Below are 14,561 nucleotides of genomic sequence, written 5' to 3' on the forward strand. Positions count from 1 at the left end.
GACTAAGAATACTGTGGATGTAGATTTATTTTCAATTTGTAAATTAATTAATGGTAGTTTTTTCTTTTTCACAATAGCAGGTATAAAAACACAAGAGGAATGTATTGTTGTTATTAAGTGGAATAGAAAACTGAAAGAAAAACCAAAAAATCATTCCAGTACAGTATCAGTTCTTCAGGTTTGACACAATCCACCGCCATCGAACTATGCATTCATGTCTGTACTTGTCTTAGTGGCAACCCTGTAGAAATCTTAGTTAATAAGTAAGGATGTTGAAACCGCAGGTTTTTAGAGGGATGGTTTTAGAATGGTTTTGTGGTGAGCAACATGGTAATTACGCCAAATGACGGAATATAGGTTGAATGAAAAATGCATTAATGTTAGTCACAAAGCTGAATATGAATTTGAATTCTAGAACAAGACATCATCAGAGAACGTGCCGATTCAGATTCCACATTACAAAAGTCTTAATCGTGTCCAGTGGTTTTATGCACAGGCAGAGGAGTCTCTCAGCGCGGTGCTGCCTGAATCCGTGTCTGATCCCCTCCCTGTTAGCCTGCTGCAGGTACCAGGAGGCAGCTGCAGCGTCTTGAACAGGGTGGTCCTGAAGGACTTACAGAGGAAGAAGTAGATAAGAGGGTCCAGAAGTGAGTTTAAGGATGAGAGAAAGAGCGTACTTTCTTTCAGCTGAAAAAAGAAGAGTTTGAGTTTACAATCAAAGAGAACCCCTCGGGTCTGGCTCATGGTGTACGGCACACGGGCAAAGTGAAACGGCACAAAGCACACAAAGAACACAGCCAGAACCAGGAACACGTTTGCATTCATTTTTCTTTTGGCCTGGTGGGATTTCCGAGGTGATGCCCCACTTGGTGCTCGGCATATAGTCCCACCGGTGCTGTGGGCTTTAGTGCGGGAGTAGGATCTGTACAGCTCTTTGGTGATTAGAGTGTAGCATATTATCACGGTCACCAGGTTGCCCCAGAAAATAACTTGACAGACATGATTTACCACCTCATGCCAGTACAGCCCAGCCTCTGTTTTCAGGTCACTGCACTTGAAATATGGAGATTTTGGGGTTTTATATGTCAGGATCACATTGGGCAGACAGAGAACCAGCAGAAAGGTCCAGATGGCTCCGGAAAGGAGTTTGCGACGGGCCAACCGGGCTGCATTAGTCCCCCTAAAGGGCATCAGGGTCTTTCTGCAGCGATCAATGCTGATGAGGCCGAAGAAGAGGATGCTGATATACATGGTGAGGTAGAAGAGCACAGAGGAGACCCGACACACGAATATACGCAGCCCAGTGGAAGCCATGTTGGAGTCCGATAATACCTGCAGAAACAAGACATTCAAATGTAAAAAGCTGAACACTAAGCACTCAAATTCAAACCATACAGTATATTTTACTCATCCCTTAACAGTACCGCTTTCTAATTAGCCACCGTTTACAGGGTTTGTAACTAAAGACTTTGTCATTTAATAATGCGTTACAGCTTAATCATAAACTAATAATTAGAACAATGGTTAATAAATCGTGTAAAAATCTTTCTGACTCTTCTCACACTTATTTTGTGTTTTTACTGCAGACTGGATTGATTATTCTAAAACCACTTATTAACATTTATGACTGTGGATGATTTATTAAGTTTTGCTAATAGCTTATTAGAAACTCTAGGAACTCCTGGCCCTTAAATAATGACTGTTAACATGTGTAACTTCAAAATGTATGTTTAATATCCTTTATTAATGAGCTATGACTTGATGCCTTATTAGAAAGTGAGGAACTCATTTGACTTGAATATGAATTACCTACCACCGAGAGTTTTCACAACGTAGAAACCAAAATGTCGCTCTTTTGAGCTATAACTAATCTAATAGAAATGGTTTAATAACTATTAATAAAGCCATAAGTTATAGCTCATAAATAAAGTTAAAGTGTGCCTGTGTATAGTACCAGTTAAATCAAACCTTGAAAGGGAAAGTGAAGGTCATGATGACATCCGCAACGACAATATTCTTCAGGTATATTATGAAGTGAGACTTTGAGGGGATGCGGAAAAACACCCACACAGCCACAGCATTAAGCAAAAGCCCAACCAGGAAAAGAAAGGAGTAGAGAACCGGAAAAACCACCATCTTCAAAATGTTGTCACGGGAACAAGTGGTGTTGGTGTGGCTGCGATTGCCAGTCAACAGCGGGGAAATTGTAGTTCTCTCCATGAGTTTTGTCTGAAAATTACAAAAGAACATTTTTCTCAATATGTTCACAAAATTGCTTTAAAAAACATTTGAACCTTGAAGTTGAGTGGACAAAGTAGTAAAACTTGGAAGGATATAAATCAAACTGAGATAACGTTGACATTTTGAAGATATATTGTGCACATATTCAATTTATGTTGAAACATGTTTAGTATTTAAAAAAATAATAGTATGCCTTTGACATAAATCTGCAGGTCTAAAATCAAAGTCCATTTCAACCTTGCACAATATCTAAGTAGGCTATGTTCTTTAGATATATCCATTTATAATATAATAAATACAATTTAGGGTTTTCTAACTGACCTGTTAATTTTGCTGATAAGTGTCAGTGAAGTCCTATCAAACCCCCAATTAAGTTCTTTGGTCCTTTTCTCTTCTGTATTCTGAACAAATGTGATCAGATGCTGCCCGTGTGTCTGGTCCAGACAACTTCAGTGTTTCAAACAAGTGTCTGTTCGTGTGTGTGTGTGTGTGTGTGTGTGTGTGTGTGTGTGTGTGTGTGTGTGTTGGTTGGTGATACATACGTCACAGGAAGACTTTCACTTATTCTTCTCCTTTCTCTTTCCTGTCACGGGGAACGGACAGCCACAAAGACCTAAGTAGTTTGGTGTTTTATTTTGGCCCCATAGGGCTACTGATTTGCAGATGAACACTAAATTAAACACAAGCAGAATGCGTCTTATAAATAGCAAAAAAGGCACAAAAACACAGTGTCTAGCTTATTTGAAGATCACGTTATGAAGATCACCTTCTGAGCTATTGCTGGACTGGGAGTGACTGTGGATTGTTTTTATGGTTGACTGATAATGACAAATTGTTTGGATTGAAGAGTTAAGATGCAGTAAATACGTGACCCCTCACTGTTCTTTCAAAATGTGATACATGCTAATGTGTTTCCTCTTCTTCGTTTCTTTTACTTTTGGTGACAAATATTGTATAATCTGCACTGCACCAAAATCTGAATGATTTTATTTAGTAGATGGATACACTTAAATGTATGTTTTCTTATACAATTTATGTATTCCTTAACTTGAAATTTACAATATGACTAAAATAATCTGGCCATCTGTAAATGTTTTAAATTTGGATAACTATATTACAATCACACAAACCTGCCACCTGGTCCATTTAAACCAGCTTAATTGTAATGTGATGAGCTGATAGATACTCAAAAACAACAGAACTACCAACAGTCAGAGTTATGCAAAACAACATTTGGATTTGTTCTTCATGAGTCATTAATAACATTCTTTTCTTTACGCCATCTGTTTCCTCTGCAGGTGAACGGCTACCTCTCCCAGCTTGTACTAGGCAAAAAGCAAGTAAACACTCTGGACTGTCTCAAGTGACCAATGCAGGTAAGGCATAAAAAGGACCTTTGATACAATATTATGCAATTGCTTTAAAAAGAAAAAGCTTGGATGTATATGGCAGTAAAACCTTCAGTTCCAAGGTGGGAAAACATAAAACAGTTATTGACAGATGCTTCACTGATATCAAACTTCCCCATTGTTCTCAATCCTGTTCAGACATTAAACTCCCTGTATAAGGTCATGTTGACTGTAACATTTTCTACCATGGGGTCTCTAAGGCATGGCCCATGTTGTGAAACAGACACTTGTTCCCATTTTAGTGGTTTCACCTTCCAACCTCCCTCTTTTGGACACAGAAAACTTCCCCAAATTGTCTGTTGTGGCAGATACAGTCATGTTGAAGTCATCAACAAAAACCTAAAAAATAAGTAAAAAAGGATTTTAACCAGTAGCCTTTTTCAGTGTGTTAAGTAAGAACAGCTGCAACATTATGTATAATGTTGTTTGTTAAGACAGAGTGGTTTAGTACTGTACCTAACAAAAATGCTCAGCTCGTGTATGTCATGTTAACCATCACTGAGGGTATAATATTGCTCTAGAATACTGTTGGGACATTTGGGCGTTATGTTGCCTCTGTATACCTGGGTCTAGACCTCTAAATATATAGAATATTTTGAGTTTTTGAGCATTGAGAGTTGCGCACCTTTCAGGACACAAGAATACAAGGCACACTGACATGTGTGGGTATCAAGTTGGAGTAATGTACGGTATATTTTTCATCATTAGTGTGACATTCTGTTGAGTCCAGTATGGAGTCTGGGGTTTGTCACAGGAATAACAATGCACATTGTTATTGCATTGTGACCTCTAAATGTTAATGCAGAAGACAAATGAACTGTTGGATAGAATATGATAGAAAGGCGAACACACAAAATCAAATTCAAAAGCATTTTTTCAGATCATTTCAAAAGTATTAAGTCATAATGTAAATATTATGTTTCTTTATAAAGAGATGACCTTGGGTGTGCTGCAGTTCATATTTCCCAGTGGAAGTTTAACAGCAGAATCTTTTCTTTTTTCATTGTTATCATTTTAGAACTTGAGGACCAATTTCTGCACATGTTGGTATCCGCTTCTCTCCCCATCACATGACCCTGATGGGCTTCTGCCCTTCATCCTATTGAGTGCCAGCGGTTAGCATGGCATGCTGCAACTTCCTGTGTCTGGGGTAAGATTGGCAAAGTCAGCAGCATTCACTTCCTAAACAAATGCTTATCTAAATGACTCTACAGTTCTATGCTCTAGTGGGTTTTGTAACAAGCTGCTCAACCTAAATTTAGTCCAATACACTGTACATGAGGTCCATTTCCCAATCTTTTATATTTACAGTCATGTTTTCCACAGATGTCATCTCTGCACATCTGGGACTGATCAGGACTGTGTCAAGCATGCACTCACCTGGAGAGAATTCAACAGCTACACTTGCTGCTTTTCAATTTAACATGCCGGTCACCTTTTTATTTTACTTTATTTTGCTTCTTTTCCTTATTTAATTTCTTGGCTGTCACCTCAGGTTTGACATAAGTTGGTCAAACTATTTTTTGTGTTTGTTTTGGTCATCAATCTCTAAAAACATTCCAAGTGTTCTCTGGGACAATGACCAAAGCCCTTCCCTTGTATCAATGTTTTAAATTTACATGAATCATTTACACAAAGGCCTAATCAAATAATGTGTGAATACACAGTTGCAGATACGCATGCAGATATAGGCAAAGCTGTACTACACACACACACACACACACACACACGCACACGCAGACGCACACACACACACACACACACACACACACACACACACACACACACACACACACACACACACACACACACACACACACACACACACACACACACAGTACTCCTTGTCAGCTCCCTCTCAGACAGACAGGAAGAAGGGAATGAGGGGAGGAAATAAAAAGAACGTAACACAAGACTTGACTGAATTTCCATTTAAACCCCTCTGAGCCTACTCAAAACCTGCTCCTACACCCCCACACACGCACATACACACACACGCACACACACACACGCACACACACACACACACACACACACACACACACACACACACACACACACACACACACACACACACACACACACACACACACACGCGCGCACACACACACACACACACACACACACACACACACACACACACACACACACACACACACACACACACACACACACACACATAAACACACACACACACACACACACACACACACACACACCATTCCACCATAGGTGCAATGCTTTCCTTACCTCCCACGTCACCCATTGACCTTTAAGTCACCACTTTTACTTTCTGCCAATCCCATGCTACAAGACTGCTTTAAGACAGCTACCGTTCTGTACTTTAAGTCACGCTGTGGCGATGATGAAGCTGCAGAGTGAAGGAGAGAAAACTTAATTTCCTCTCTGCACGTGGGGTATTGCCTGTAGCAGCCCTGCTTTGAACAAAAATACCCTGTCTTTTTTAATATGAGTGTAAGGAAAACGTAATGGAAAGAAACCCTGGTGTTTGAGGGCACACATCAAGTTAATGACAGTCAGAGCTGAAACAGCTGTTGCCTAAAAAGTCTGGTTGATGCAGATGAACTGCGACCCCTGACCCTTAGAAGCGGTTGACAGTTGGTCATGTTGTCAGGTGACAGGTAGAAAGATATAAGACAGGAACTCCTTACCACATAGATAGAGGGAAAAATATCCAGGGTGGTCCTTGCTTGTAGTTTATTTGTGACTGTCTTTGTCTTTGTGTATGAATGTTTACATGTATACATTTCCATTGGCAGGTTTTCAAATTTACTTCTACTTGCATAGTTGAAATGTGTGCACCACACTTTGTTTTAACAGTGTCAGGTTTCTTTGGCTACTGCTGCGGGTGTGCTGTTCAGTGTAGGTTCCAGTGGGTCTGCCTCCCATATGGTTATCTACACTGACAAATCTAAAGCAGCTCATATAAAGGTAAAGGGGGATGGGGGTTATAACTAAAAATAGTGTGAGCTACAGTTTCTAGGATTTATTGAGGATGAAACAACATTTGCTGTCATGCACCATGCATCATTACACACTGATGATAAAAAAATATTGAAATGGTCTATTTGTCCTACTGTAACTGCAAGTTTTATTTCTTTAGAAGCTTTATTGTGAGGGCTTTACATTGGTTCTGCTGACTTAAGTACATTCCTTCATTCTTCATGAGCCCCATGTGTCCAGAATGGGTGTGTTGACCGTCTGCATCAAACCTACACACACACACGCAGACACAAACACACACACACACACACACACACACACACACACACACACACACACACACACACACTCCAACTGGCTACTGGCTTCAGTTTCTACCGGTGAATGATGTAGTTGATTCCATGCTGAACTCCAGTTTGTTGCTCACACTTTTTCCTAGCAACTGCTTTTATTTGGGTATTACTACAAATCATTGCTCATCTCTTAGGTCTGGCATATGCATCAGTGAATGACCTACTAAACACTACCTGGCTACCTTCAAGTGGTCTTTTTTAAATGCATCCCTTTAGACAGACACAAGATTTAATGGTGGGTTTTTTTACCATGTGCATCCAAATTTAAAACAAACTTTTGTCATTTTGCAAAAATGTAAAGCTGCACTCAGTATTTTCGATGGATCCGATCACAATGTAATATCAAAAGTGTTTTACATACTGACAAACCCACAACTATCACTAAATTGTACCACTCATTTCAAATGTTATCACTTCATTGAATGGGTGTTATCAGTGCTTATCAATCCCATAAATATTGATTAGAAGGAGCCTGCCACATCCACCAGTAGTATCAGACGTCTATTATCATTCTGTTCACATGGTAACGATCATCGTTAGCTTGGTCAGGACCCCTAGTAGTTAATAATGTTACATAAGGAGCAAATACACTGTTACAGTGTAACAATCATATAAAGACATATCATTCATGTGCATATGCACAACAAGTTTACAATGGCAAATCAACTCAAAGCACCACTACACAGCAGTGAGGCAGTAAGACATCAGCTTCGTGATGAGGAAAAACTTCATTTGCAGCTGTGATGGCACCAAAATGTGAACAACTTTTGAGTGTCTCTGGCACCTGTCAGCAGTGACATTCCTCTTTTAAATTTTTCACCCCGAGTGTTGATGATTGTCTGATCGTCCCCCGTCCTGCTGCCTGAGAAAGCTTAATGCAGTGCTGTGACATGAGAATTAGAAAAAAAAGCAGGGACAACAGCTCCCTTTGAGAGGCTGTCCAGTCAGGGATACCAGGCATATTTGACATGGTGTCTCTGTGTGCTCAGCAGAGACCTGTGTGCACACAGAGGGCAGGACATAGGCCAAGGTACAGGGCAGAAAGTGTCAGCTGTTAACCACAATGGTGGGGAATACATGTGCAAAAAGGTCAGTGTCATGTACAAACTAGGAAAGAAGGCACTACTGTAGATGCAAATTACCTAATCCTAAAATGCACTTTCTTGGTGTGCAAACTATGATCTATAGCCTGCTTAAATTCTAAGCCCCATCAAAGACATTTCAAGGCCTGGTGACATATGGGAACACATTTATGTGTTAGTTGAAGCAAAGCCATCCAAACCATTTCCTTGACACTGGATATAAATATATATGTCTGAAAGTAAAGAATAAAAACAACTTTAAATAATACCAAGAGCAGGATCCAAGTGATCCAAGTAGCAAACCAGTGAACTCAGAGCTATAATGAGGATCTGTTTTTCCTGTGACGTCATCTTGGTATTTGAAGGTTGCTAGGTGTTGTAAAGACATTTATGTAGCAGACAAGCCACAGCAGGTGGTCTAAATGATGTCATGTAAATTGATTCCACTGCAGCTTGGTGTAAAACTCAACCTGTGAGTCAGTTTACAAGTTTAACAGATTGACACAATTGACACATTCTGTTTTTTGGTTACTTGGTTATTGAACACTGGAGGAACTTTTTTTTGAAGATTGTCATATTTAATTCCTGAATATTAATATTATCTAAGTTACTTAAAATTACAGAACAGATACAGTATGTTAATTTGAGCTGTTGATGCCATCTATTGGTTTGTAAGGATAACACAATCAGGGTACATGATTTGGCTGGGTAATATTATCTCATCTGAACAGCCTATGATCTTAATCTGATGTGTTCCAGATATGTAAATGCTCAAAGAGTAAGTGTGAACATATGCTATATTGTAAATATTGAATCATTATTTTACAATCATAGGTTATGTATAAATACAAAATTCATTTCTGATAGGTCTGTTTAGAGAAAATGCATATCACCTACATGTATATGTTACTTGAACTGGAGATGGATTTTTTTTATATATAGAGCTCTCTAAAGTGAAGACTCCTGTCTCGTTTTTTATTTATAGGTGTTTTGTGTTTCCTCAGTGGTGTTACAGCCCCTCCAGATTGCATTTAAATTACACATCGCCTTTACTACAGACTGTTAAATTAAACATTATTTTTAGAGAAGAGGAAATGCTGACTGTGAATGGGTCTGAGTGAAGGAATGTAATTTGCAAACTCCTGACTCTCTTTCACAACTTTCCAACTTGGGCTTTGTTATCTTGTACTGAAACAATGACTTTCAAAAACATATGGTAAACTAGTTAAACAGGAGAAATATAGAAAACCTTATTCCTACAACCAGGGGCACAGAAAGGAAATCCCAATTTTACTACTAGAATTGTTAGAGTCCAGTGACCTGACTACTTTCCAGATTCTGTTGACATTTTCACATTTGCAATTGCTCAATTTAACAGATCCGGGTAGCCTCATAGTGTATGACTTAGTATGACTCCTAAATAAATACTGATATTTAACTTTAACAGTTCTTCTTCATGATTTCTTACAATTCATAACATAACATGATTCTGTATTCATTTTACTGTTTTGACTATATGAATGAACAAGATGTTTCCCTGATCCCCTGAGCTAACACATTTGTATAATTGCTGATTTATTTATTATCTGCTCAGATAGTGAACAGAGCCCTAATGTCCTCTTCTGACCAGTACTGTCGGTTGTTGTATATTTTTAGTTTTTCTGTTATTCTTCAGCGATAAAACCAGGTTGATGAGAAATGAGCTGCTGCCCATAGTCAGGTAAGCATTTCCTATGACTCTTGACTCGAGCTCAGGCCATGGATAGCCCTTCTTGGCCCGTGGGTAATTGGTAGGCCATTAGCCCTGGAAACTGGCCCTGACACAGCCCCACCCAGGCACGTTCTAAGACCAAAAGTGACAACGGAAACGCAATGGGCCTTGCACGCACCAGCTCTCCCATGTTTGCTGCAGTAGTGGAAAGGCAGCTAATGAAATTATGTTAGAACTAGACGCCATTAATAACAACCTGCTGACACCCAACCGCTCATCTTTTCTGATTATTTACTGAACTTGAAACTTCTCCCAGAATTGCTAAACCTGTCAGAAAGAAACATCAGCCTATGCTGTAAAGTGGCAGTGCCGTTGTTGATGCAGCCTAATTGGGTGAACTTGCTTGTTTAAAAGGTGTTTCCCCCTTTGGGACTCAATCATTTAGTGCATTTAAATGCTTTGATGTTTCTTGACTGGTGTTTGTATGAGTGAAGTGAGAAAGATTAGGTATACAGCAGCGGTCCACCTGGTTACTCTCTGGGGTCCAAAGGAACACATCTGCACCTGATCAGATCGGAAAAACCCCACTGATGTACTTCCACTGCCCTCAGGACAGTGTCTGAGGAATATGGTCCCATTAAAAGGGTATCCCGTGCCTTATAAAATACATAAAAAGTGTGTGTCGTGTTGGATCCTTTTCTTATTGCATTTATTAGACCCCTCTTACATTTAATGGTTGTAGTGTCCAATCACTGAAAGCTTTGGACAATTTATGGACAAAGTCAGTTGATTCATGACTGAACCTGACTTTTGCAGATGATATCTGAGGAAGAGAAAGTCCTTGAGTTATTGCATATACAGAGTCCCATTGTAAATCAACTATTGTTTTGAATGGAATTCTGAGTGCAAGACGGTAACTGACACCTGCATACGTTCCTTTCCTTCAGCTCCTTTCCTGTGAAGCAATGGTCTGAGAAACCTGCAACCAACATCACGGCATGACAGATCCTATCTGAGAGAGAGGTGCAAAGAATCTGTCTTACTTGTGGCTGGAAGGTGGATGTGAGGATTCTACACTGCTGGTGTGAAATTCCACCATCGCCTCAGGTACTGAGAAAGATGCCGATCTACTGTACGAGCAAGTGTGTGTGAGCATCCACAAGGCTATCTGTGTAACGGAAAGATGCACTCTGGTTGTTTGAAAAAACTTGCCATGTATAGCCTTAGATTGCAGCAAAAAAGAAGCAAGGGGTCCACTTCATTCTGCTGAGAACTTGTTGCCAAGTTTGCACCATCAAAAAAATTAGAAGGACTCTCTGAGTTAACAGAGAAGTACTGTCTCAGACTACTGTTGGTTGGCTCTCAGGAGTCCTCTCTTGAGATCTCAGTTTCCATGTTCAGGCTGTTCAGTTTTCTAGGTTAAGTATGGAATTCATACCACAGACCAAAAATATGTCTCACCCTTCCCCGGTTTCCCTCGTCTACCGACTCTGTGGACTTTATCCTTCCTTTCCACTTTTTACCACTCAGCTCTAAGTTTCCTCTCTTTTTGTTTTAACTGTTGGTCATTCCTCATTCAAGTATTGCCCACGCACATATTTTTGACAACAAACATTCAGCTTCATAAGTAGGTATGAATTCTTAATGAATGTAATATTTTCCTATAGTGACTGTATTTTTCGTTATTGTAGCTGAATGTTTGATTCGAGACCTTTTGACATCATAGCAGGTGTAATTAATAACGTTAACTGATATGACTTCTTAAAAATTACAATCTCACAATCTATTGTTATTGGAATTCCTAAGTATTGATATCAGTATTGACCTAAACAATCCTGTTTCATACTGCAAACTAATTCAATACTCACTGAAAAATAAGGGGATTTGCATTATAAAGTGTATATCTATATATATATATATATATATATATATTAAAAATGGTTCACTAAACATAAAATATTCTACAGGAAAATATGCATAAGAGAGACTTGTGTTTACGTATAAGAAGCATATCTTTAGAATCCTTGACTTTTTGAGTATCTGAACAGATCTGGACCCCAGTTGGTTCCTGGAGTGGAAATGGACAGCCTGCTGGATGGAAACTTGGAGAATACTATGGTAGGAATAACTAGTTGAACAAAGCATCTATTGTTAAATGTTCCCTGCAGTTTGAGCATATTTTAGAGACAACAGTATACTGAAGTAAATACTGTCTTGGTGGGAGGAGGTTGGCAGCTGAATCCAGATAAAAAAAGGTATATATATATATATGTGTGTGTGTGTGTGCGCGTGTGTGTATAAAGCATATCAACAGTCTGCCTCCAGGAAATATAACTCAACTTGTGTGAGTCCCTTGGAGAAGGTTGACTTTGGGGGTAAAAATTAAAATCTTCCCACGAGAATGGTTATTTCTTCTGACAACTGATCCTGATTTGTTTTGTTTCTCCACAATCTTCGAGGTGGCCAAGGAGTGGCCATACTTTTACCCACCTCATCTATTGTAAAAACAAGTTTTGTTTATTAATCTTGTTAAATGGCTGTGGTTGTGCAGTGCTTCATGTGACACATCTCATTTTAACAGCTGTGACCAGAAATTAGGGGTACAGTATATTTGACCTGATGAAGGTGAAATTAATACAGAAAACACACCCCCTTACAGTAGTTACTCATGAAACCATATTTTAAATGGTTTGTGTTAGACTCCCACTCTTTTCCTTTAAACACCTAAGAGGAGAAAAGCAAATGGGAAAATCACATAAATCCTCATATAGTGAATATCTGTCTGTGGACGGTAAACTCCATCATTCTCCAAACATGGAGTGCAAAACCAGAACTGAACAAATACACTCTTCACCATCCACAGAGGGCACATAGTGGGAATGATGAACTGTTTACATTGAAGAGCTATACATAAAATATATTGTTGTTATATGTTATATATCACTTAATAATTTAATTTGTGTGTGGTTGTTGCCCAGTTCACATATGAAAGCAGTTTTTTCTCAAATCATGAAGCAAGTAGCCTACATTCCAAAGTTTATGGAAGGCAATTCCCTCTTTCCCCATATCTGTCTGGGTCTAATCACACTGCTGTAGACTGGCTCTAAACTTTGGAAAAAATTGTTTTCTCTGAGATCTCAAAAAATGATTTATTGGAAGGTATATATTTGATGGTTAATAACAACTGACCTTTTTTTTTAGTCTCCATGAAAACACAGCCGTTAAGTATTGGAAGCAGAATTTAAATTATGATGTAGATTTTAACGGTTGTGTTTGAATCTGACCTTCATACTTTTTACTTTATTTTATGATATAGCCCAAAGACAAGTTTAGAAAGAAAATTCAGATAATTCAGTTACAAATGTAAGTCTCTACCCCAATCACATAAAATTTTATACAATTAAAAGAATATGAAAGAATTTATGTGTCTTTATTTAATGTATTTTTTGTTTTCTCTCTCAGTTTCCTAATTAGTGTAAAAATACTTAACCTTAGTACAAGTCACTGCATTATTTATGAGGCCTTGCCCAAAAGAGTTGCAGCATGACATCATTAAAGGCTATTCACAATTGGTACAATTTACTTAGAAATTGGTTCCAGTTGTTGACCTTAAGGCATAAGGGGGATGTATCTTAATGAATGCCCTTAAAACAACTTAATTCTTTGAAGCAAGCATTGCTATATAGTAGACTATCACACTCATACTATATCTCAAGGACATTAACTAACCACTACTAAATTAAGTTTTTGAGTTGCATATATTTTGTCTTTTATTAAATATAACTTTGGAAACAGGAATATTACACCAAATGTCTCATTTCCCTTGTTCTGTCTGAACATTCTCCATCTCTATGTTTAATTTGCAGGAGGGCGGTAAAATCAGGACTCAATCTCAACTAAAAATCAAAGCCTCCCCTGTGGGTCTTGCACATTGAATAGCTGGGTAAAGAACTATTTTCACAGCTGGAGAGTTAAAATTGTGGGCGTCTGGAAGATTTCTACTGCAGCTAGAGACATAACCTCCTGCTGTAAGGTGAGGTACAACTGGATAATCCCAATGGCCTTCATTACAATGACATTATAATAGCCTACTGGTACTAACAGACAGTTTTGTTTACATTCAACAATGATGTTTCACACATGGACAATGTTTTCTTTTTAATTTCATTTTGTATTCCACACTTTGATAAAGTAGATACTACAAAAAAAGATATACATGTACTGTATTATTACATATTAACATAATGTATAACATTACTGTAAATTCTTGTGTACAACACAATAAATTGATTGATTGTTTCTGCTTTTTTGACCAATGAACTGCACTGTAAATAGACATACATTAATCCGCTTTAAACTGTCATAAAGAAATGAGATGTGATAAAAAAGTATTGTACTGTCCATGTAGATACGTATCCAGTGTAAAACAAGCCTCATTTATTTTTTTAACAAATTTTATTTCAATGTGAAATTTGATGAATTGATTTTGAAAGTGATTTTACTATATATTCTGCCTGTTGTCTTTTTCATTGCTTATAAACGACAAAGTAATGTGTCAATCTGTTAGCCTACACATTTTTTTCCCTCTTTGTATGTGCTGTAATATACCTATGAGGGACCAGCTACGCTTGGCCAGACAAGTCACTTTAAGTTTGACACAATGCACTGTCCCTTTTGCTCCCATGAGAACCATCCCAAATGAGAACCCCCTTTAAATTTCCAGACACCCAGTTAGCAAGGTTACAATAACAACCTTCTAGCCCCAGGCTGGGTTTTCCAGTTAAAAAAACATGTTTTGTCT

General features: G+C 38.4%; 1 protein-coding gene across 1 annotated transcript; it reads right to left on the bottom strand.

Moving 5' to 3' along the window:
* Positions 1-2,695, bottom strand: LOC310947094 (P2Y purinoceptor 12-like). The gene is made up of 3 exons (XM_083913759.1): positions 2,563-2,695; positions 1,969-2,229; positions 1-1,332 (listed from the first exon to the last, which is right to left on the bottom strand). The coding sequence occupies exons 2-3, from the start codon at positions 2,218-2,220 to the stop codon at positions 487-489; spliced, it is 1,098 nt and encodes a 365-aa protein (XP_083769885.1). The 5' UTR covers positions 2,221-2,229; positions 2,563-2,695; the 3' UTR covers positions 1-486.
* Between the last annotated feature and the right edge of the window lie 11,866 nt (positions 2,696-14,561).

This window comes from Echiichthys vipera, assembly GCF_963691815.1.
Source record: "Echiichthys vipera genome assembly, chromosome: 5".
NCBI classification, from domain to species: domain Eukaryota; kingdom Metazoa; phylum Chordata; class Actinopteri; order Perciformes; family Trachinidae; genus Echiichthys; species Echiichthys vipera.

Bases quoted from the DNA above. Each gene is read 5' to 3' on its own strand.
- LOC310947094 (XM_083913759.1), bottom strand. From the start codon at position 2,220: ATGGAGAGAACTACAATTTCCCCGCTGTTGACTGGCAATCGCAGCCAC. The intron at 1,333-1,968 runs GTTTGATTTAAC...TTGTTTCTGCAG, and splicing joins CCTTCACTTTCCCTTTCAAG to GTATTATCGGACTCCAACAT.